Source organism: Urocampus carinirostris, chromosome 4 (assembly GCF_059441175.1).
Source record: "Urocampus carinirostris isolate Australia breed hairy pipefish chromosome 4, RoL_Ucar_1.0, whole genome shotgun sequence".
Classification (NCBI taxonomy): Eukaryota; Metazoa; Chordata; class Actinopteri; order Syngnathiformes; family Syngnathidae; genus Urocampus; species Urocampus carinirostris.
Window position 1 is genome coordinate 5,209,165 of NC_142352.1, and position 23,508 is coordinate 5,232,672.

A 23,508-nucleotide genomic window follows, 5' to 3' on the forward strand; every position below is an offset into this window, starting at 1 on the left:
TCGGTTGTGATGTGGCTGAAGTTGGTGGAATGGAGTGCAAGGTATTGCACAGAGTGAATCAAGGAAGCAATGTTTTGGGTGCTCTGAGGAGAGTGATGAGCAACAAGAGTATGAGTATGGTGCAGAGACTTGGAGCCTGAATGCAGATTTGAGAAGGAAATTAAATGTATTTGATATGAAGTGTTTGAGGAGTATGTTAGGAGTGACAAGATTGGATAGATTGAGAAATGAAATTGTGAGAGACAGAACTGGAGTAGTAGTGGAATTGAGTAATCTTGTGGATAAGAGAGTACTCGGTTGGTTTGAACACATTAGAGGATGGATGAGGAGCAAATGTTGAAGAGGATCTACAGAGCTGAAGTAAATGGAAGGAGACCAAGAGGAAGGCCGCAATTGACGTGGATGGATGGTGTTATGAGTGCACTGCAGGAACGAGGTCTAAATATAATGGAAGCTAGAGTGTTTGTTGGTGATAGGAAGGAGTGGAGAGGTGTTGTGAAAGGATAGTGGGATTTTGGACTCGTTCTAAATCCCATCTATGATGCGGCAGGGGTAAACCAGTGTAAGCTGTTGAACAGAAGAGTGTGTTGTGTCACCCTGACCCGAGTGACAAGGCCGCCTTCTTGTGTCCCGTTTCATCTGGAGGGACGAAACCATGACCAACTTATGTGCCGAGGTGCCTAACATGTTTTGTTGTTTGGGCATTTGGGTTGGCCATGGTCCAACTATGTCTGTGTGTGTTTTTTTTTTTTGCTATTTTACCCTTTATTTTCTTTGTTTTTGTATGTTTTGTCTGCCGGTCACCCATCTTGAGGGATATGACCAAGGTAGATAGATAGATAGACATAATGAGTTAATAACATGTTCCAGTACTTGGTACCGACAATAGTCATTGCATTAGTTCCAACACTGATGCAGACGTACCTTGAGTGGGAGGAATTCTATTAAAAAAGTAGCCATGTACTTAAGGACACAAGCGCTAGTCTCCGTCATACCATGCACGTCAAGCACCGGATGCCGGGCCTTATTGCGCTCACATGCGACTCTTGACGGCATTCAATGCGCGACTGTGTGAGGCGCACGCCCGACAGACGTTGTCCAGACGGCAAACGTGCTTGTTTGTTCAACCGCATGAAAGAGCACTCTATCCAAATCCCTCCCGGGACCTGAAACAAAAACCTCCACTGTGCTCCATGGGCCTAAGGTCATACATGACCGTTTTAGTAAGGGAAAATACCCTGTACCGTCACCACCTCTACTTAGCTTGGCCTTTTGTAGCCTCCTGAAATCTGCTTTTGACGTCCCACCGAGAAAGAAAAATCCCTTTGACAGCCAAATTGAAACGAAAAAGCCGTAATTTGTTGATTCCCATTGACTCTATGAGTTTTCCGGTGAGGCAACAATTTCTGCTGGCTTTTTTTGAGACCCAGAAAGCAAGAAAAGTTCACCAGAAGGCGCATCCCTGTCGGGCAATTACATTTAAGTGGCTTTCAAAGATCGTAGGGTTCTGGCTTTGAAGGATATCAAGTAGGTGGGTGGAAAAACAGGGAAAAAAAACATGTTTTCAAGTTTACTTATGTCCTGTTAAAAAATCTAAATGTTTAAAAAAAATGGAATTGAATACCCTAAATTCCGGACTATAAGCCGCTACTTTTTTCCCAAATGTTCAACGCTGCGGCTTATTCAGTGATGCGGCCAATTTATGTAATTTTTCTAACGGCCGCCAGCGGCGCTCGAGTACAAAAGGTAAGATATATGCGTCGAGGAAGACTGCAACTTCTTGGCTTGTGCATACAGTAAATTATGGGTACCGGTAAAGGTGAGTGTTTGTGGACGCGGCAGGCAATAGTGGATATATATTCTTCCCACCCTTACCTTTGGAAATATACACTTTTTTCCTTGGATTACTTTCAACGGGACCCGGACTCTGCAGGTCTGCATCAAACCTTAAGTACCGGTATTATTTTCCGTTCATTTTGCCGGCTGTGATTTTTAGACTGTGTACTTTTATGAAGGACATTCAGTTTCAATCGCTGGACTTAGTCGGGTTTGGGTTAATTTTGTGTTTGTGTGGGCGCATGAGGCTTATATACAGGTGCGGCTTGTGTAAGTAAAAACATTGGTTTTCCTCTTAAAATGTGGTGGCTTATAATCAGGTGCGCTCTATAGTCCGGAATTAAGATGGATGTACGAGATATTAAACAATAAAAACGTCAAACTTCTTAGCGTGGTAGCGACACTATACACGTTGTTAGGATTACACATGAACTAGAAAGAGGAAGCGGATTTTTTTACTTCAGAGTGGATGCTGGGTGAGCTCTCACAGCGCCACAGGCCCGTAGTATCACGACCAGCAAAAAGGGTAGACCCAATCGTGTAACGTTTACTCACAAGTTTAATGACATAGAGGGGAAAGGCAGCGCACGAGATCCGTTGCTCGTTGGACGCGGGAAGCAAGCCGCACACAGAATCGAATATGAATCTTCCGAGCGGGAGATTGTGGTGTCGAGGACGGGAAAAAACAGGTTGATAGCCGGGACAGGAGAGCAAAACGTGGTCGGGATCAAAAACAGGTCATAAGCCGGGACAGGAGAGAAAAAGGTGGTCCGGATCAAAAACGGGTTGTAAGCCGGAGAGGAGACCAAAACGTGGTCAGGATCAAAAACAGGTCGTATCTGGAGACAAACGGGGAAATCAGGAACGGACGGGTAGAAAACGGGTGCAAAAAAACGGGACCGATGGGAGGCAGAGTCAAAGTGCTTGCTTTGTAGAAACAGAGGTTCGCTGATGGACTGACAACAGGCGAGTGAAAGGACTGAGCTTAAGAAGGACGGAGAACCAATCAGGAAGCCAGCAGTGGCTGCCACAGGTGGAATTATTGAGTTATCATGACACGTAGCGGCGGAAAGAAGAACAACAGTAGTCAAGTCAAGTCATTTTTATTTGTATAGCCCTTAATCACAAAGAGTCTCAAAGGGCTGAACAAGTTATAACACGGACTATTTTTCCAGCCTATTATTACATCATCCCCTGATCTGAAACCAACATGAGGGCAAGGAAAAACTCAAAAACCTCAAACTGTCCTATACTCGGAAAAAGGTGCACTTATAGCAATGTCTGGATATTTTTCGACATCCCGAAAAAATGTTCATATCCATCGTTTTGCGTAACTCGAATGGTCGTGAGTAGGGGATCGTCTGTATTCGTTTTGCTGTTTCGTATGTGGGGCTCTCACCGGGCAACCATTAAAGAAATCCACCAGCACACACTTGATTTGTATGAATCTGCGAGTATTTCCTCCCCCTGACAAGCTGTCCTGTTTACCTGTCACCACTTCTTCTCAGGAGGTTCCAGAGTGTATAGCAATTAAAGCCATATTCAGTTCCTGTGGGAACACCCGCTGCAGTAAAATGTCATCTCATGTTTAATTATTTCCCTACACTGAGAGAGGAGACTCGCATATAATCAATGCACAGTACAGTACTCGTAGTTTTTAATGATTTGATGATGACACCTGCATGGATGCTTCATTAACCCTCCAGTTGTCTTTGGGTAAAAATGACCCCCTCCCCTCGAATATCACCTGAATTATATTTTTTATCTTGAATTTGTATTTGTCACAAGCCAGAAACAGAAACAAGACCCAGTAGCATTTGTTTACTCAGTTTTATTGATAAAGAGAGAGAGCAGTGGAAGTGGCACAGCAGGAATACTGGTCGATAGCCGGGACGGGAGAGCAAGGGCGGTAACGAGTCCAGAAAAGAGGTCGGCAACAGGTATCAGGCAGGGAACAGGGCAAAACAGGTCGATGGTCGGGACGGAAGAGCAGGGTAGAAACGGGCCAGGAAACAGGTCGGCAACAGGTATCAAGCAGGAGAAAACAGGGCAGGAAAATGTCAGACGGTACGGAGCTTGCCTAGCTGGGAGCATAGGTTCGCAAACGGTCTGATAGCTTCCTCTTGGAAGCCGGGGGTTCAAAAAGAGTCTTTGAACCAATCAGCGCTCAGGGCTGTTGGCTGCAATTGGGCAGTCGCAGGTGCCCTGAATCAGCAATCATGACAATATTACTTTTCCGAAATTGCTACTGTGGAAAATTGTCAGGACCAAAACGGAGACAGGACCCACTTGCGTTACGTTTCTCTCAGTTTTATTGGGAAGAAAGGAAAGGATTCCACCAATGATCTGGTGATCGCTGGTCGCGGAAAGCAGGTCGCTCTGGACGCGGAAGTGGGACTTCCGTGGCGAACGATGGCAGTGTCGGGAACGGAAAAAACGGGTCAGTAACCGGGACAGGAGAGCAAAAAACGTGGTCGGGATAGGAAACGAGTCGAAAGCCAGGAGAGGAGAGTCGACGTGGTCAGGATCAAAAAACGGGTCCAAGCTGGGGAACAGACGGGAGCAAAAACAGGTTTGAGTCAGGCTCGAAAAAAGCTTGCCTGGCGTAAACTGAGGTTCGCAGACGGACTGACAACAGGGGATTGACAGGACTGGGTTTCAGAAAGGACAGAGAGCCAATCAGAGTCTGACGCAGTTGGCGCCAAAGGAGCGGGCACAGGTGATTGGCATCAGTAATCATGACAGAAAATATGCAATTTTTTAATTCACAGTTCCATGTAAGCTTTATAAAAGAATACGGTCTTCGGGTCAAAATGACCCATTAGGTAAATTAAGTTGAAATCAAGGTCAGAGTTGTTTACAAAACACTGAATTTTACCATGTTTTTAGTTGCGTTTTAGATCAATTATCAGGAGGGGCAGTACGGCGGCGCAGTGGTTAGCGCATGTGCAGCACAGTTCTGAGGACATGATATCGAACCGTCCTGTGTGGAGTTTGTATGTTCTCCCCGTGCTTGCCTGTGTTTCCTCCGGGCACTCCGGTTTCCTCCCACATTCCAAAAACATGCATGTCAGGTTAATTGGCCGGTCCAAATTGTCCCTAGGTGTGAATAAGCGAGTGAGTCATCCCCTGCCCACTGCCTGAAGATAGCTGTGATGGGCTCCATTCTGTCATTTAATTTGCGATTTATTTAGTCGCATGAAGGTCATTTAAGTTTTCTTGTATATTGTCATATATTCATGACATTTATTTTATCGTGAACTTTTTGTGAGTTTTTTTTTCATTTTTTTTGTCATTTATTTTATTCGATCTATCCATCTATTCCTAATATGTTGTTTATTTTGCATTGTATCCTTTAATTAGTCTGTTATTTTGTTATTCATTGTTTTGTATTTATGTCATTTATGTAGTCGTGTATTTTGTCATGATTTTTTTGTCATTCATTGTCAAAAGCAGCTAAAAGCAGACGTTGTTGGGTCAGTTTTTCAAGAAACACCAGGCAAAAAACACTGCTGAACAAAGAGGTAAATTCATATTTTTAGTATTTTGTCCCTAGGTGTGAATAAGCGAGTGAGTCATCCCCTGCCCACTGCCTGAAGATAGCTGTGATGGACTCCATTCTGTCATTTAATTTGCGATTTATTTAGTCGCATAAAGGTCATTTAAGTTTTCTAGTATAATGTCATATATTCATGACATTTATTTTATCGTGAGGTTTTTTTTATTTCATTTTTTTGTCATTTATTTTATTCGATCCATCCAGCTATTCATAATAGGTCATGTCGTTTATTTTGCATTGTATCCTTTAATTCGTTGGTTATTTTGTTATTTCTTTTGTTGTATTTATGTCATTTATGTAGTCGTGTATTTTGTCATGAATTGTTTGTCATTCATCGGCAAAAGCCGGCAAAAGCAGACGTTGTTGGATCAGTTTTTCAAGAAACACCAGGCAATAAACACAACAAAGAGGTAAATTCATACTTTTGGTATTGTGTCCCTAGGTGTGAATAAGCGAGTGAGTCATCCTCTGCCCACTGCCTGAAGATAGCTGGGGTGGGCTCCAGCGCCCCCGCGACCCTACTGAGGATAAGTAATGGATGGATGAATAGTAGGAGAAGGTTTTTTTTTTCTTATTTATGTATTGTATTGCACTTTTCACAAAAGAGGAAAAAAGACAGAAACTTTAATCGATGGAGTTCATAAATATGTGTCCTAAACTGCTTTAGACACATTTATTTTCTTAAATTATAGAAAAACAGAAGAAGAGGGAGAACTACACAACACATTTTGTGGTGAAGGACAAGTTGTTTCTCTAAGGTGATATGTATTTCCGGGTTTAAAATGTAATCACTCCGCAAATAATGGGGGTTGTGCGATAATGGGCCATTTTTGGAGTATTCAGAAAATAAGGAGAGTTACATTTACCTGCAAAGTGGAATGCAATTGGAATTTCAAATTAAAATGCAACAAAGAAACATAATACACATTATGCACAAACAAGGTAAAAGTAAAGCAATTTTCTGCAATAAGACAAATACGACTGAAGGTTAGAATCTTCAATTTTTCACAAAGATGTTTTTTATTATTTCATACTCAAAACTCTAGCGCCTCTGTGTGGTCAAACAGGCACATAGCAAGAGGCAGATCTGCTGAAATGTCTTTAAATGGGTCATTTAAAACAACTATGATTTAAAAAAATAAACTGCAAAATAAAAGGGTTGGGTAGGGTTACTTTAACTTGATTACTTTCAATTACTTTTGGATGACTCCAATGCCAAATATGCTAATAAAAGACAAAAGAAACTAAATACGAATAAAATTACCAAATTTTGTGCAGGCTTGGGGAGTAACGGAATACATGGAACGGCAAAAATGATGTTGGCAAGCTGTTTGGATTTATTTTCATTTTGTTTCTGTCGCATTGTATGTCCGTTTTGCCGGAGATCAAAGAGATCAAAGCCAGGCGAGAAAGCTTACCACGTGTTGTGAGTCATCATTTTATTCATGTTTAGTTTATTTTGTCTTTTATTAGCATATTTGGTATTGGAGTAATCCAAAAGTAATTGAAAGTAATCAAGTTAAAGTAACCCTACCCAACCCTGCCAAATAATAAATACATAAAAACAGTACTATATCCTCAACAATGACAAATACTCTTATTAATTTCATTTACATAAATAACTAAAAAGAAGAGAACAAAAACACATAATTTACAACTAAAACAAGGACATTAAAATGTTCAAACATTTTCTCCCTAGAAATGTTCATACAATTAATTCTAAATTTCCCTTTTAAATATCCATATAGTTTATAGATTGTCATGTAAACCTTATTTATGATTTATTTTTCACTTGACATGTCCTAAAATTAAATCTTTATGATTGGTTATCAACTCCTATTATTTGGCATGATGTTACAAAGTTGTAATATGAATCTGTTTATTATCCATTCATCCATCCATCCATCCATTATCTGCACCGCTTATCCTCAGTAGGGTCGCGGGTGTGCTGGAGCCGATCCCAGCTATCTTCTGGCAGTGGGCAGGGGACACCCTAAACTGGTTGCCAGCCAGTCGCAGGGGACGCAGGGACAGACAATTCGCTCGCTCATTCACACTTAGGGACAATTTGGACCGGCCAATTAACCTGACATGCATGCACGAGGAGAACATGCAAACTCCACACTGGAGGTTCGATCTCACGACCTCAGAACTGTGCCGCCGTGCTCCCCTCTGTTTATTATCATACTCTTAATTGTATGTTTTTTAATTTTCAGATTTAAATTCTGACTTTATTCTTTTGAAAGTGTCTTTTCATGTTTCTAAAATAGCAAGGCTTTCAGGACCAGAACGGAGACAGGACCCACGTTACATTTCTCTCAGTTTTATCGGGACGAAGGGAAAGGATTGCACCCACGATCTGATGGTCACTGGTCGCGGGAAGCAGGTCGCTCTGAACGCGGAAGTGGGAGTTCTGTGGCGAGCGATGGCGGTGTCGGAAGCGGAAAAAACAGGTCAGTAGCCGGGACAGGGGAGCAAAAAACGTGGTCGATATCAAAAAATGGGTCAAAGCCGGGAAACAGACCAAAACAGGAGTGAGTCAGGGTCGAAAAGCTTGCCTAGCGTTGACTGAGGTTTGCAGACGGACTGCCAACAGGTGACAGAAAGACGGGGGTTTAAATAGGGACAGGGAGCCAATCAGAGTCGGAGACAGTAGGCTAATGAATGATCATATTGTCTTTTTCTATTTTCATTTTGATCTACATTAATAATAGTACATTTAATTTCACATATTTTTTTCTTCTTTTGAAAACATTACGTCAAAAATATAAAAACTACATAAATATGTATTACATTCAAACCCCTCTATTATAATTCATAATTTTGAGATATTATTATTGAAATATTTAAGTGTGCCTTACAATTTGAATTGTACTATTCCACAACATCAAAAAATGTGAAAATGCATAGAAACCAAGTATAATCACCCTGAGTTAACAACAAAAACAAATGAATAAATAAATAAATACATGGATTTTGATGCATATATAAATAAAAACTGTTTTTTCTATAAACATAATGTAATACACTCGAAAAAACTAACATTTCTTTGGTTAAAACAAGTCTACTTTCACATACATTCAACAATAACATTTCATATTAAAGGGACACTGTGTATTATTGAGCACAGACTAATGTTAAAATGGTAAATGGTCTATATTCATATAGCGCTTTTCAAGTCCATGAAGAAATGTGTAATTACTCTACATAACATGAATTTCTTGCTAGCAAGGATACCGCAAAAACTTTCTAAAAACTTTAAAAAATAAGAAAAAACATTTTTGGTCACTTTAGGTCACTGTAGTTGGTTGTCGTGTGCCTTGTAGCACTCGATTTTGGGTCCGCTGCACAAGTCAAAGACATTCAGTGGTTAGATATTACACAGTGTCCTTTTAAAAATACTGCTGGGAAGTGTCATCCATATTACTTACAGAGGAACCGGCTCGAATACTGTAACTCGTTGTTAAATACATTGTGTGGATTAAATGTCATTGCAACATGGCGTGTAGCTGTTACTCTGCTACTAAAGCAGATCACAAATTATAATGTGTATTCTATAAGACAGTTTCTTCCTTGCTCACGAAGCATTATAATACTCTCAACCCAACAGCAACACTACTCTGATTACAATGCCTTACAAATGGTGGTCATGTTTATATCTACCTACAAAATATGAAAGTATATAGCTCTGGTGGCGCCGTCTTAAGCACATAATTTCTCCCTATTTTTTTTCTGATATTCTCCCTACCGTACATACTCACATTTAAGCTGTATTTCCAGCTTTTTAAAAAAAGACGGAAATCAGGGAGACAGTATATTTATGCATATTTGGTTGTGTGTCATTAGTACTAAATGGTAGGGGCCGAGGTGTCCTATTAAAAAAAAAACAGCAACAAAAAAATATATATTTGGCAAACATGAGCACGGACTATTTGTTAAAATAGTGCTGAATTCTGTTTCTTTTTCTTTATAAAACTATTTTTGCAACACGCCATTCCTGGAGAAAACAAATAAAACATCTTGGGAATTACCTACACATGGTTTGAAGACAAAATGGATATGGATTGTCTCTGCTATGTGTTTGTTTGCGAGCTCTCAAGATTGCATAAACAAGGAAATATGACGGGTTTGTCAGGACCAGAACGGAAACAGGACCGTGCATGACGTTTACCACAAGTTTTTTTGAAAGAAAGAGGAAGGGCTGCGCCCACGATCCTGGTTCGCTGGACGCGGGAAGCAAGTCGCTCTCGGATTCGGACTGTGATGCGAACACGGAAGTGGATCTTCCGTAGCGAGCGATGGCAGTGTCAGGGATGGAAAAACTGGTCAGTAGCCGGGACTGGGAGAGCAAAGCATGGCCTGGGTCGGAAACGAGTCGTAAGCCAGAGTGGGAGAGTAGACGTAGTCGGGGACACAAAGAGGTCGTAAGCCGGGACGGGAGAGCAGACGTGGTCGGGATCAAAACAGGTCGCAGCCGAAGACAGACTGGAGCAAAAACGGGACAGGTGGAAGTCATGGTCGAAAAAGGCTTGCCTAGTATACACTGAGTTTCGCAGACGGACTGACAACAGGGGATTGGGTTCAAATAGTGACAGGGAGCCAATCAGAACCACCAGCAGTTGGCGCCAAATAAGCGGGCACATGTAATCGTTACAGGGTTAATTGCTTCCACAGGTTGGTGTACATGTTTAATTCTATTTCTACTATTTTGTGGCTATTTTAAGCAGTTTTAGGCATCAATGTGAGTATATACGGTAATTTGTAAGTAGATTGTTTTTGACTATGTCAGAGAAACATAAATTTTGGGTGTTAGTAATTATTGAAGTAACCATTATTTTTAACTGAAGTAACCAGTATCTGTGTTTCCATAGTGCAGTAGTTTGCACATTCGACATGCATGCACGGGGAGAACATGCAAACTCCACACAGGAGGTTCAATCTCACGACCTCAGAACTGTGCCACCGTGCTGCCCTCTGTTTATTATCATACTCTTAATTGTATGTTTTTTTTTTATTCTTTTAAAAGTGTCTTTTCATGTTTCTAAAATAGCAAAGCTGTCAGGACCAGAACGGAGACAGGACCCACTTGCGTTACATTTCTCTCAGTTTTATCGGGAAGAAGGAAAAGGATTGCACCCATGATCTGGTGGTCACTGGTCACATGGAGCAGGTCGCTCTGAATGCGGAAGTGGGACTTCCGTGGTGAGCGATGGCGGTGTCGGAAGCGGAAAAAACAGGTCAGTAGCCGGGACAGCAAAAAACATGGTCGATATCAGAAAATGGGTCGAAGCCGGGAAACAGACCAAAACAGCAGTGAGTCAGGGTCAAAAAGCTTGCCTAGCGTAAACTGGCGTATTCCATAGTGCAGTAGTTTGCACATTCGACTAACACGCGAAATGTTCCCGGTTTGAAACCGGGTGGAAACATTTGTTGGCCTGGAGATGAATGGGCGTCACCAGGCTGTACTTGCCCAACACACACCACAGGAAATGGTGCCCCTCTGATCTTAGTCTTAAAGGGTTAACCAAGTACTAAATAATTACTTTGTTCCAATTACACGCCCAAGACTGATTATTTGTAAAAACTGAAGAAAAATACTCGAAAATTTCCACAACTCATTTCAGTAGTCCATACCTGTCAACCTGTAGGTTTTTGCCGTAAGTTTTTTTATGCATTTTAAGACATGTACGACGTACAAGAAAATCTGTAAAAACGCAAATTTGTCAATTATGGGTACCATCCGGTATACACCGACTATCACAAAATGGCAACGAGTTAGCCGCGGTACCCTCTATCTCGGTATGTTTTTTTTTCGTTGCAAACGAAGCGAACGTTTTGATGCTACTGTGCGCATGCGTCTGCCGCCTGGGGATTTCCCATCATGCATCATTCCGAAAAAAAATATGGTGTAATATTATTTTGTATGGACAGCACGGCGGCGCAGTGGTTAGCGCGTGTGCGGCACAGTTCTAAGGTCTTGGGAACCTCCTGTGTGGGTTCAAATCCAGCTACCGGACTTCCTGTGCGGAGTTTGTGTGTTCTCCCCGTGCTTGCGTGGGTTTCGTCCCACATTCCAAATACATGCATTTCAGGTGGATTGGCCGGTCCAAATTGTCCCTAGGTGTGAATGAGCGAGCGAGTTGTCTCTCCCCGTGTGCCCTGCGATTGGCTGGCAACCAGTTCAGGGTGTCCCCTGCCCACTGCCCGATGATTGCTGGGATGGGCTCCAGCACCCCCGTGACCCTATTGAGGATAAGCGGTGCAGCTAATGAGATGAGATGAGATTATTTTGTATTTTGTAAGGGAATGGGCATGGCGCCCTGGAGGTTGACAGGTATGGTAGTCCATTCATCATTTTTTTCAATAATCAATGGACGGCAGTTCCTAAAAATGTAAAAAAATAAAATAAAATAAGAAAAGCTGGCTAAATGAGCCTAGCGTAGATGCTTGGACTCCTCTGGGTCATCAGCATCTTTACATCTGGTTGTCGCCGTACTGAGGTGCCGAGTACTGGTCTTGCATGGCCCCGCTAGCCGCCCCGATGGCGGCCTGCTGGGCGGCCTGCTGCACATGAGGGTTCTTCCAGGCACCCGTAGTCCACTCCTCCTGCGCTTTGCTCATGCTGCCTCCGCCCCCGCGATACAGGTTGTGGATCTGCAAGAGTAGTCAGATGGTCACCTGTCGACTCACAATTAATTGAAAAAAGTCATCACAGATGGAATATAAGACCCACAATCAAGTCAAGTCAAGTCAAATTTATTTATATAGCCCTTAAACACAAAAATGTCTCAAAGGACTGCACAGGATTAAAATGACACGATCTTAAACCAACATGCGGGCAAGGAACAACTCAAAACCTTGACAATGGACCTTACAAGTGGTATCCCCCTTCTAGGATGACCAGGGTGAATTACATTTAGCATTACAGTACACAAACATAGTAAACACTAGGTAACATGTTGAAAATTTGTCCGGAAAGTGCATGACAGTAGCAACGCCCCCAGCTGGTAAACTAGTCCAGAAAGACTATGACAGCCACGACCCAGCTTCCCATCTCTGCCAGCTGGTCCATGCAGGCGTTCACATGCTTCAGGTCAAACGCTGGTCCGTTGACTCATCTCAGATCGTCATTCCCCTTCGTATCACCACCAGGCAGGCAGTCAGAAAAAGACAGGACAATACAGAATATGAGGTGGGCATCAATCATAAGCTTTGGAATAGAAGTGTGTCTTAAGCCTTGATTTCAAAACTTCCATTGAGGTTGCAGATCTTATCTCAGGGGGCAGGGCGTTCCATAGCAGCAGGGCCCGGATGGAGAACGCTCTCAAGCCTGCAGACTTCTTGGCTCTCGGAGTCACAAGTAGACCGGCATTTTCACAATATGGCTGTCATGTAACTTTTCGATTAATGCTTTACCAAAAATGACCAAATTACCAAACTAATGGGGATTGTGAGGTCTGGACCGGCCGTCCCGCTCACTAAAGGAAATAGTGACGTGTAACTTGTTCACTTCTCCCTTCCATGTGTACTGATTGCTGCATGGCCATTGTCTGGCTTGCCAGTCAGTGGGTCATTGTGTATAGAATAGAATAGAATAGAATATACTTTTATCGTCATTGTTAATATATTGTGACAACGAAATTGGCACTCCAGTTCCACGTTTTACAGTGAGGATAAATAAAACAAAGAAGATAAAGGAAGAAGATGTTTGTACTGTCCTTGTTGCAGGCTTAGTTTTCCTCCGGAGGAGGGTGTATGAGGGGGTGAGGGACAGACAGAGATGGCCGGATCCAACTAGATGTTTGATGTTACTGTACACCCTATATGGCCTCTCCTACATTACTGTGTCCATAGTGAAGTTATATACTACTTTATCTCATCTCATCAGCTGCACCGCTTATCCTCAGTAGGGTCGCGGGGGTGCTGGAGCCCATCCCAGCAATCATCGGGCAGTGGGCAGGGGACACCCTCAACTGGTTGCCAGCCAATCGCAGGCCCACAGGGACGGACAACTCGCTCATTCAGACCTAGGGACAATTTGGACCGGCCAATCCACCTGAAATGCATGTCTTTGGAATGTGGGAGGAAACCGGAGTGCCCGGAGGAAACCCACGCAACCACGGGGAGAACATACAAACTCCGCACGGGAAGTCCGGTAGCTGGATTTGAACCCACACAGGAGGTTCCACCACTGCGCCGCCGTGCTGCATACTATTTTATACACTGTTTTATTCCACTTATACTCAAAAATACTTTGTGTCACCTCAGCCTTGAGTGAAACCTTTTAAACGCCTGTGCTTTGGAATGCTTTATGTGGTTTACTTATCAGCTAGCCTGTGTCGTGCCCCATTCTGTCTGGAGGGCGATGACCTCTCACCCTTCTCCTAAGCTTCAAAGGACATTGTGAAATTTGCATCAAGGACGGCGCGGACCAATCAGCCAGAGGCTTGGTCATGGGGCTGGGCATTTGATCACCATGTGTCATAAAAGTGGGCAACTCAGAAGCCCCCACTGCTCGCTCTTTTTCTACACACACGATTATAATTAGGGAGCAAGAAAGATGTGTTGGATTCGGCTAATCAATTAACATGTAGACTATACTTGGCTCAATAACTTCTCAGACTTCTGAATACGCTCCAACTGTAAGGAATTAAGAGTCAGATTTCAGTTTAGGAAATGTTAAAACCTTACAATAGCAAGGCCTTCCCGTGGCGTCCCTTTTGTAGAGTAATCAACGTTTGGTAAGAATTTTGTTTCGCAATGTCAAAAAATTATCAAACCTTGTCAAGACATGTGATGTAAATACTGTATTTTAAGTCAATCACATAGATATGTTATCTGACTGATACTGGTGAAATGTGAGGTTGGGGATGGGACGTTATCTTGCATTTGTGCATCAAAGGTTGCCGTGACCACTCCACCACACGGGGTCCGACCTTCCCAGGAGACCGGATTTGAGAGCTGGTACACGTCTCAACTCGCAAGGGCAGTCTGAATTTGGACAGCAACAAGGGAAGAGGGCATAACCTAACAATCCTGGACGATCCTGACCAAGTCTCAGCTCAACAAGCAGCCAGAGAACGTTGCCGAGTCAGCAGCCAAGCTTGATCAAGATAGCGACCAAATCGGTGGGACAAAGCCAGCAACCTCAGAGAAGCCTCAAGCCACCAACAGTTTTATCAGTTTTAACAATACAAGCCCTCTTAGGCTAATGCGGGCTGGGAACCATGAAAAAAGCCTGCAATTGGGCGAGAGTTAAAAGGTCAAAGGCTAAAGACCATATTGGAAATAATTGTACTAGTCTGTTTATTTTCAAACAGGAATCATGTGGCAAAACAGATTGATTGCAACAAGGAACTTCCAACAATGCAGGTATGCTTTTAGGTGGATTTTTTTTCTATCTGTCGGTTTCTCGTGTGTTTTGGAGTAAATCATTTACACAGTTCGATTGACTGGATGGTCCTGGATGTAACAACCAGGAAATGTATTAGGGGAGTTCCTCCTTTATAGTTTTCAGGTAAACTGATCGTGATGTATTTGCAATGAGTATATTTTGAAATCATCTTGAATCCCAAGATTTGAAGATTTCTAATGACGTATTTCGGTCTCTGGTGACATTGTATGGACACGTATTTTCTTCTCAACATTGAAGGATTTTATACATTTGACTATAAAGGATTTTATACGATTGAATACAAGTTATATTCGTTGAGTTTAATGCAACATTTTCACCGAGTGGGCTTTAGTTCAATGACAGGACAGGCTGTTTGAAATGCATAATATTTCGTCTAGGGAATTTTGATAACAGGACTCTGACGGAGGACAGCAGGCGTTGTTTTGAGAACAAGGCACTGTGTTGTGAGAACGATGGGCGCAAACAATTCCTTGGCACGCCCATGGGAGGAGCCGAGACGCCATCTTGCGGGGACGTGGGCCGATAAGAAAAAGCTAAGGACTTTAGAAGAAGGCTTCCCACAGAATGGAGTCCACTTAGTTAAATTGTTAGGGAAAATAAATCTGCCCCCGTTTGGAAATGTCGGCTTTCCTGTTCATTTTTCCCTCAAGAAACGAGCATAAATTGTTGGGTGAATGTAGGTTGTGTTTGGTTAATGGAGTCAGATAACTAATTCGAACAATTTGGTAAATTTTAATAATTAATTCCAACAACGTTAAGGGGTTCATAAACCGAACAGGCCGCAATGTCGACCCTGGGTCGGGTAAGCTCACCCCTGGTTTGAACATCACCTCGAAAACTGTTACCTTAGTGAGGGCGATGAAGGACAGTGATGCGACGGCGGTGAACATGATGGTGGGCACCAACATAATCAAAGCTATCAAAATATTGTAACTGAAGAAGGAGATAGTGGCCAGCCAACCGCTAAAAGAGACACAAAAAAACACAAAGTTTGTTTTACTCGTAAAAATGACTCACATTTTGATATACAAGACATTATTATTGTGGCCATCTGGATATTAAGTACCCCATCATTTAGCGCCCTAAAAAGTAAAAAACTTTGTGGCACTTTGCGCGTTCAGGTTCCAGAGCGTCCGTTGTGACATTTCGGAAGTTTATGACGTCTGTCGCGGTCACGAGATGATCATTTGCGAACGGCCACTAAAAATCTAATGACAGAGTTGTCATAAAACGTCGAGCAGGGTAATTCCTAATGGTCCGTCACTGTCACGTTAATGGCGGCGAGAAAAATGATGGTTTTCGACAAGAATGACCACGTGATTTACTTTACGTGTTTTTTAAAGACTTTTGCTGCCCACTAGTGGTTTCTTGAAGTTTACATTTGGCATTTGTATATTCACTTTATTATGTCTTGATTTTTTTTGGCTGGTTATTTTTTCATTTTAGTAACATGTGATTACAACCTATTCTTACTGTATGTGTGTTGTTTTTGTATTCATTTTTAATTTTTTTAAATTTATTTTTTAATTAATTAATTTGTAAAAATAATAAAATAAAAATATTTTCTTTTTTAAATTATTTTTATTTATTATTTTTTTGTTTTTATTTTATTATTTGCTTTTTACTACCCCTTTTGAACATATTATGTAACATTATTTTGTTGTTGAGTTATTGTTTTTGTTCTGTTTTTATTTTAATGTTCGAATAAAGTTTTCATTCATCCATTCATTCATTAATAAATGTACTTATCGATTCGGTTATTAATTGCATTTATTTATAAATTGATTAATTTGTAAATAACATTCATGTCGTTTTTCTATCTTTTAATTATTAAATAAGGTTATTTGTTTTTATTTATTGCCTTTATTTGCCTCCCTTTTTATGTATTTATTTAGAATTGTGTTTATTTATGAATTCATTATTTTTAGTTTTTGTGTGTGTTTATATTTTTAATTTTCAAAATCCATTTATTAATTCATCATTTTGGGGTTTTTATTTTTATTTTTTATTTGTCTTTATTTAATTCTGTATTTAATTTTAAATTTATTTGAACTAATTTGTTATTTATATTTTCAAATGTATTTATCTATTTACAGTGTGTATTTATCCATTAATGTCTCTATTTTTTATTGATTGATTTTTATTTATTACTTGTCTTCATTTATTTATGTATCCATCTATTCATACGTTTATTTTTTGTTTTATTATAGTGTTATTATTCTATTGTATGCATTTTTTTGCATTTTAATTGTACTATTATGAAATGTTTGAACAATTTATAAGGCAGGAGAAAAGAGACAGGTATCGCTCGGACAATTATTTTTATATGGACCGGTGACACTCGACCAGATCACGCCTCTTTGGGCGTGGTCTCAAATACGTGATATCACCAGTATCAGATGACGGTGTTTGACATTGCTTAACTTGTTAGAAAGCCAAAGAAGTGAGAAATGTATGTAATGTATTGTTGTGCAATTATAATTACATGTATATGATATTAGTGTTTGCTATAAAAAAGGGTTTTATTAATATATGTTAAATTAGATCAATTGTAACCACTCTAAACGTTCTCATTTCCAAATATTTCAAACTTGTCTTTTTTACAGGCTTTAAATCTGCAGAATGAATATTTCTGAGGACTGAACTTGGCACTTACCAAACTCCCCATCCGGGGATGCCGATGCTTTGAATGATGCTGATGCCAACTTGAGCCATGAACACGAAGAAGAACAGCATGAAATTGAAGGAGCTGTCACTCCTGAGGGGAATGTTTTGACATTTTTCAGGTTATGCGTATATTCGAGTGAAAAGTACAGGATTTGAGCCTGACGCCTTTCATATTTATAACATTTATATTTCTTTCTTTCTTTCTTTCTTTCTTTTGTCTGTCTTTTTTCTGTCCTACCCTCATTACTTCCTTCCTTCCTTCCCTCCTTCTTTTCTTCCTTCCTTCCTTCCTTCCTTCCTCCCTTCCTTCCTTCCTTCCTTCCCTCCTTCCCTCCTTCTTTTATTCCTTCCTTCCTTTCTCTTCCTTTTTCCCTCATTTATCTCGTTTTATTCCTTTCTATCTCATCCTTCCTTCCTCTCTTCTTCCTTCTATCTCTCCCTTTTTCCATCCGTCCTTTTCTCTTCATTTTCTCCCACATTTCTTTATCCTTCTTCCTTACTTCCATTCTTTTCTCCCTTGCTTTCTTTCATCATACCTTTTACCTCCTTTTTTTCCATCTTTCTTTCCTTGCTTCCTACCCTTCTTTCCTTGCTTCTTTTCTTCATTTTTCTTTCTTTCCTTCTCTTTCCGTCTTTTTTTATTTCTTCCTTCCTTCCTTTTTCCCTTATTTATCTTTTTCTACTTTTCTCTCTCATCCTTCCTTCCTCTCTTTCTATTCCTCCCTTTATCTTTTTTCCACCTGTCCTTTTCTCTTCATTCTTTCCCACATTTCTTTATCCTTCTTCCTTACTTCCATTCTTTTTGTGTTTTCCTTGCTTTCTTTCATCATACCTTCTACTTCCTTTTTCCATCTTTCTTTCTTTGCTTCCTTCCTTTCTTTCTTTCTTTTCTTCGTTCCTTTCTTTCCTTCTTCCTTTCTTCCTTCCTTACCCTGTTCTTTCACCTGCCCTTCCTTCCTTCCTTCCTTCCATTGTTCTTTCTCCCTTCCTTCCTTCTTTTCCTCCACCCTGCCTTATTTCCAGCCTTCCCTCCTTGCTCCCAACCTTCCTTGCTTCCAACTTTCATTCATTTCTTCCTTTTTTCCTTCCGTTCTTCCTTACATTCTTTCTTTCTTTTAAAAAGTATAGGCTCGTATGGTGTAAATTTGCAGCAGTAAGACATCTCCACCTGAAAGCTTTGTAGATGGGCCGGAACCAGCACACATACGAACAGGGCGTGAACATGATCAGCCAGATGATTGACAGGCCAAAGTTGGTCACGCCCCCTCCTCCGAACATCCACGCGAAGCAGCCCAGCAGATTGACTGCCAAGGTGGCGCTGTTTACTGAGACAAGGCAAAATAAGAATTTAAAAAGGTACTTTTATGTCATTGGGGAACAGCTATCTAAGAAAGATAAATTAGGGCAAAAAAATTGGAAACATCAAAATAAACCGGACGCTTTTTCTTCTCTCGTTCGCCCAGCCTATTGCAATGAAAGGGAAAAAAAGGAAAAGAAGAAAAGAAGGAAGGGAAAAAGGCAAGCAGGAGAAAAGAGAGCGGCGATTTTATAAGGACCAATGACGCTCGACCAGATCTTGCCTCTTCGGGCGTGGTCTCAGATATCTGATATCACCAGTATCAGATGATGGTGTTTGAAATAGCTTAACATCTTAGAAAGCCAAAGAAGTTGGAAATTTGCGTAAGGTTCTGTACTTGAGAATGTCCCTCCAATCAAAATAATTACGTACAGTGAGCACATTATTTTATCAATACATAGTCTTGGATGTTTTGATTACATTCAAGACTTCATGTTACCAGATTTCGTTATAATAAATGGTGAATTGGTACGTCCAGGAACTGTCCAGAAGGGGACGCCATTGTTCCATCCAATCCAACGTTCTGAGTTATTTGAACTGGGTAACTGTAACAGTTTTTGTGGTAGTCATTTTTGTGCTGGGCTTATTTGCTCTACATTACTGTATTACCTGACCTTAGTTGCATCATTATTTGTTACTTTCTGAGTATAGTTTTTGGGGGTACACAAATAAATAAGAAACTTTACACGGCTTTTTTGGGCTGTCCTTGTTCATTGGTAAAATTAAAGCATAAAGCCCCAAAGTAAAAAAATGTGGACAGGCTATTATTGACAGATGACCCTTGTAAAGCATCTCCTAATCACAAGTGAAGGAGACAACAAATCCCGATGAAAAGATCCTGGGAAATGGAACTCAGGGAAGGTTTACTCACGCATCCACAGGTGATACATTTTTTTGCACAGGCTGCGGTGCTGCTCGGGGAGTTCTTCAAAGTCCTGGTAGAAGCACGGCTTGAGAGGGAGGAAGCCGGGCAGAGGCGGGAAGTTGGGTTCTGCGAAATACGTGTTGGAGATACCATAAGCAGGAGAAAACGATGAGAGGAAGGGCTTGATTAGCATTTAGCATCATCTCGGCACGCTGCTCGTCAGAAATCCTTACATGATAGTGTTCTCTATCTTTAAACATGGGAAATGTGAGGAAATATTACATGTTTTTTGCCAGAAAAAATATGTTTCATCTGTCAGGAAGGACCAGAACAGAGCAGGAGACCCCAGAGCGTTCGTTACAAGTCTTTTATTTGGGGAAGCGTACAGGGTTAGCGGGAGACGCGATGACCGTCGAACGTCAGCAGCAACGCCGTGAAGACAACTTCGGGACACGTAGCCAATCGTATCGTGGGACGGAAGCAGGTCGAGTTTACCGGGACTGGATAGAAGATCGTAGCGTGGAACGGAAGCAGGTCGGATCGGAGGCAGGCAGAATCAGGTAAACAAGTCAAAAATACACAGGAAAATCAAGCGAGTCAAACGGGGTAAAAAGTAATCCTCCGACAAAGAGTTCTCCGCGTAACGCGTTTAAAAAGGGAGCATTAACCAATCAGGAAGCACATTCCAGCGCGCCACATGATTACCCCAGGTGGCTCCACTTGGGTAATCATGACATCATCAGCATATTCTAATTATTTTCTTTTCAATTTTACGGTATTCATTTTGTCTTTACTCCTGGTACAATTGACGTAGACAGAGAACTCGAATCGAACTATCCTCGAACTATTCGAACTGTTTTCCCAGCAACTGTTTTTTGTTCTTGCTGTGTACAATCAAATAAATGAACATTTGATCACAAACACGGTATATGAATGAATTTATCAGTGTCAGTCTGGAAAATGAGGATGTTTTCGGGTTATTGGTATTAGCGGTGTAAAAACCTGTGCATCCTTTTCTACTTGATTTTGAGCATTTTTATTCGTCATATAAACTATTTAGACCTTTATTTTGGCAAGTTCTGCCATACTTAACATATTGTGCAGAAGTCTGGGGCAATAATGACATAAGTTCACTCCAGCCCCTTTTTATCCTCCAAAAACGTGCAATTAGAACCATACACAGGGTAGGATATCGGGATCATACCAATATTTTATCCCTGCAGTCCAAATTATTAAAATTGGATGATTTAGTAAAATTCTTCACTTCACAACTGCTATTTAAGGTCAACAAAAACATAGTGCCAGAAAACATCCAAAAATTATTCATTCGGAAAGAGGGAAATTATAATTTAAGGGGCTGTAGTAAATTCATAATCCCAAAGGTGAGAACCACCAGGAAAAGTATGTGTATGTCTGTGTGTGGAGTCAAACTTTGGAACAATTTACACGACGGGATCAAAAAATGTCCAACTATTCACGTGTTCAAATTTAAATACAAAAAAATATTACTGGCGGAATACAGAGATGGAGAAAATGGGGTATTACTGGTTAACTTTGTTGTTATTGTTGTATTGTTATATCATAACTGTTATTATTACCATAAATTCCGGACTATAGAGTGCACCTGATTATAAACCGCACCCACCACATTTTTAAGGGGAAAACCGATCCTGTACATACACAAGCCGCACCTGTATATAAGCCGCATGCGCCCACACTTCAACATGTAACACAAACACAAAATTAACCCAAACCGATTGAAACTAAATGTCCTTCATTAAAGTCCACAGTCCAAAAATCACAGCCGGCAAAATGAAGGGAAAATGATACCGGTACTTAAGGTTTGATGCAGACCTGCGGAGTCCAGGTCCCGTTGAAAGTAATCCAAGGAAAATGTGTATATTTCCAAAGGTAAGGGTGGGAAAAATATATCAGATGAACACATTTACTCACGCAACTCCTTTTTCTCTAACCAACTTTTTACCCCTTCTTCTTTCCTTGTCTGTCCCTCACCTTTAGCGGTCCCCACTTAAATTTGGCACCCCGCGTTTGTTCCGCCCCTCATTTTTGGTTCATCCGTGCAAAACATATCAGAATAAGTGTCTAAAATAAATACAAATAAATACATTACAAAAATATACAGGTGCAAATACATATTATACATGATTTACACATATTTACAAAGAAAGACGGTACACCGAGAGAGTTTTCAAAGCTTTAATAATAATAATATAGCTTTGACAGGGCAGTTAATGGTAGCAACACTTGAGCACCGATAGCGGCCGTTAGAAAAATTACATAAATTGGCCGCATCACTGAATAAGGGTTGAAAGTTAGGGGAAAAAGTAGCGGGTTATAGTCCGGAATTTACGGTAATATTATTACTATTGTTGTTATTATCATTAGTGTATTTGATAGGGAAGATGAAGGGTTAGGGAAAATAAGCATCTGCTTCTTACGACCCCTTTTCGAACATATTATGTAACATTATTTTGTTGTTGAGTTATTGTTTTTGTTCTGTTTTTATTTTAATCTTCTAAATAAAGTTTTCATTCATTCAAGTTGAACCTTATTCATACTCACCAGCCATGGCTAAATGAGATGGTCTTCGAGTCTATGGCCGTTAGCCTGGAACAAATGAGAAACACAAGATGCTCTAAAACCCATTCATTGCTAAATGTCACATCAAGATGCCATCATAATGTTACAAATTTCAAACTCGGAGAAGTTAGTGAGTTAACTATATATGCTGAAATCTCACCGATAGCAACCACCGAGCATCTTTACTACACCAAAAACGAGGCTAACGCAAAGACGGTTTATGGACATAATCTTCTTACCTTCCTTGCAGTTTGACCACGTGGCCTAAAACCTCAGTGGCACAACCGGAGGGGTAGTAAGGGTAGTGGGAATGTACCAAAAATGCAATTGAGTATCTAAAGGGGTCGAGGATAGCTCATACGGGGGGCTAGTTGAATCTTTAATAGTCCATCCATCCAGACTTCCTATAGAAACCAATGGGGGGATTATTCTAATCCCTGATGGCACCGCCCCTCTGTCCGTGGTGCTGAAATCAAAGGTAAACCAGAAATTATCGAAGGGGGGTGTTTACAAAGACAACCCAAACAAGAATCATTGTAAAGATTTATTTTCATTTGGTCTCTGGAAACATATTCTTTTAAAATTGCATAATTTGTTTCATAAATCAAGTCATGTTTATTTGTATAGCCCTGAATCACAAAGAGTCTCAAAGGGCTGCACAGATCTGTTGCAAACTACAGAATATTATGACACCATCCCCTGATCTAAAACCTACATGAGGGCAAATAATACACAGATAGTGTCAACATCAAATATATGTTATTCGTATGCTATAGAATAGAAGTGTGTTTTAAACTGAGATTCAGACAAAATCTCTTGGACAAAAAGTCACAATCGCATACCTAAAAGGAGGCAGAGGCAAAAAGGAACGCACGCTGTGCACAACGGCAGGTAAATATAGATAGATAAAGATAACGCGCATCCCTACTTTTTGATTAAAAATTGGTATAAAATATTGTTTCAGTTTTTGTAAGTGATAAGCGTTGTTTAAAACGTGCGACCGTGGTTAAACTATTAACACAGAACCAACATAAAATTGACAATGCATTTATTTATGTCCTTTAAAGTCTAATTCATCATGTTGTGCTTTTTTTTTTTTTTTGCCCTTTTTCCTATCTTACAGTAAGAATTTCTGTTTTCTCCATTCTCTAACATTGTCTCTGGCAGCATTAGTGCAAATTTCTGTTTTCTCCAAAATATATTCTCTT

General features: G+C 40.7%; 1 protein-coding gene across 2 annotated transcripts; it reads right to left on the reverse strand.

The window, feature by feature from the left end:
* Window positions 1-11,064: 11,064 nt before the first annotated feature.
* Window positions 11,065-22,709, reverse strand: scamp5b (secretory carrier membrane protein 5b). Of its 2 annotated transcripts, none has more exons than XM_088333507.1 (7): window positions 22,540-22,709; window positions 22,283-22,327; window positions 19,706-19,825; window positions 18,646-18,802; window positions 17,467-17,568; window positions 15,656-15,773; window positions 11,065-12,049 (listed from the first exon to the last, which is right to left on the reverse strand). In XM_088333507.1, exons 2-7 carry the CDS (start codon window positions 22,287-22,289, stop codon window positions 11,870-11,872), a joined length of 684 nt encoding a protein of 227 aa, XP_088189633.1. In that variant the 5' UTR covers window positions 22,290-22,327; window positions 22,540-22,709; the 3' UTR covers window positions 11,065-11,869. The 2 variants fall into 2 exon arrangements, with proteins under 2 accessions (XP_088189633.1, XP_088189634.1); XM_088333508.1 differs by lacking the exon at window positions 22,540-22,709 and adding an exon at window positions 22,461-22,531.
* Window positions 22,710-23,508: the final 799 nt, after the last annotated feature.

Coding starts and splice junctions, on each gene's coding strand:
- scamp5b (XM_088333507.1), bottom strand. Junction 18,803..19,705: donor AATGTATCACCTGTGGATGC/GTGAGTAAACCT, acceptor GCCTTGTCTCAG/TAAACAGCGCCACCTTGGCA. Junction 12,050..15,655: donor CCTTCATCGCCCTCACTAAG/GTAACAGTTTTC, acceptor CTACTCTTGCAG/ATCCACAACCTGTATCGCGG.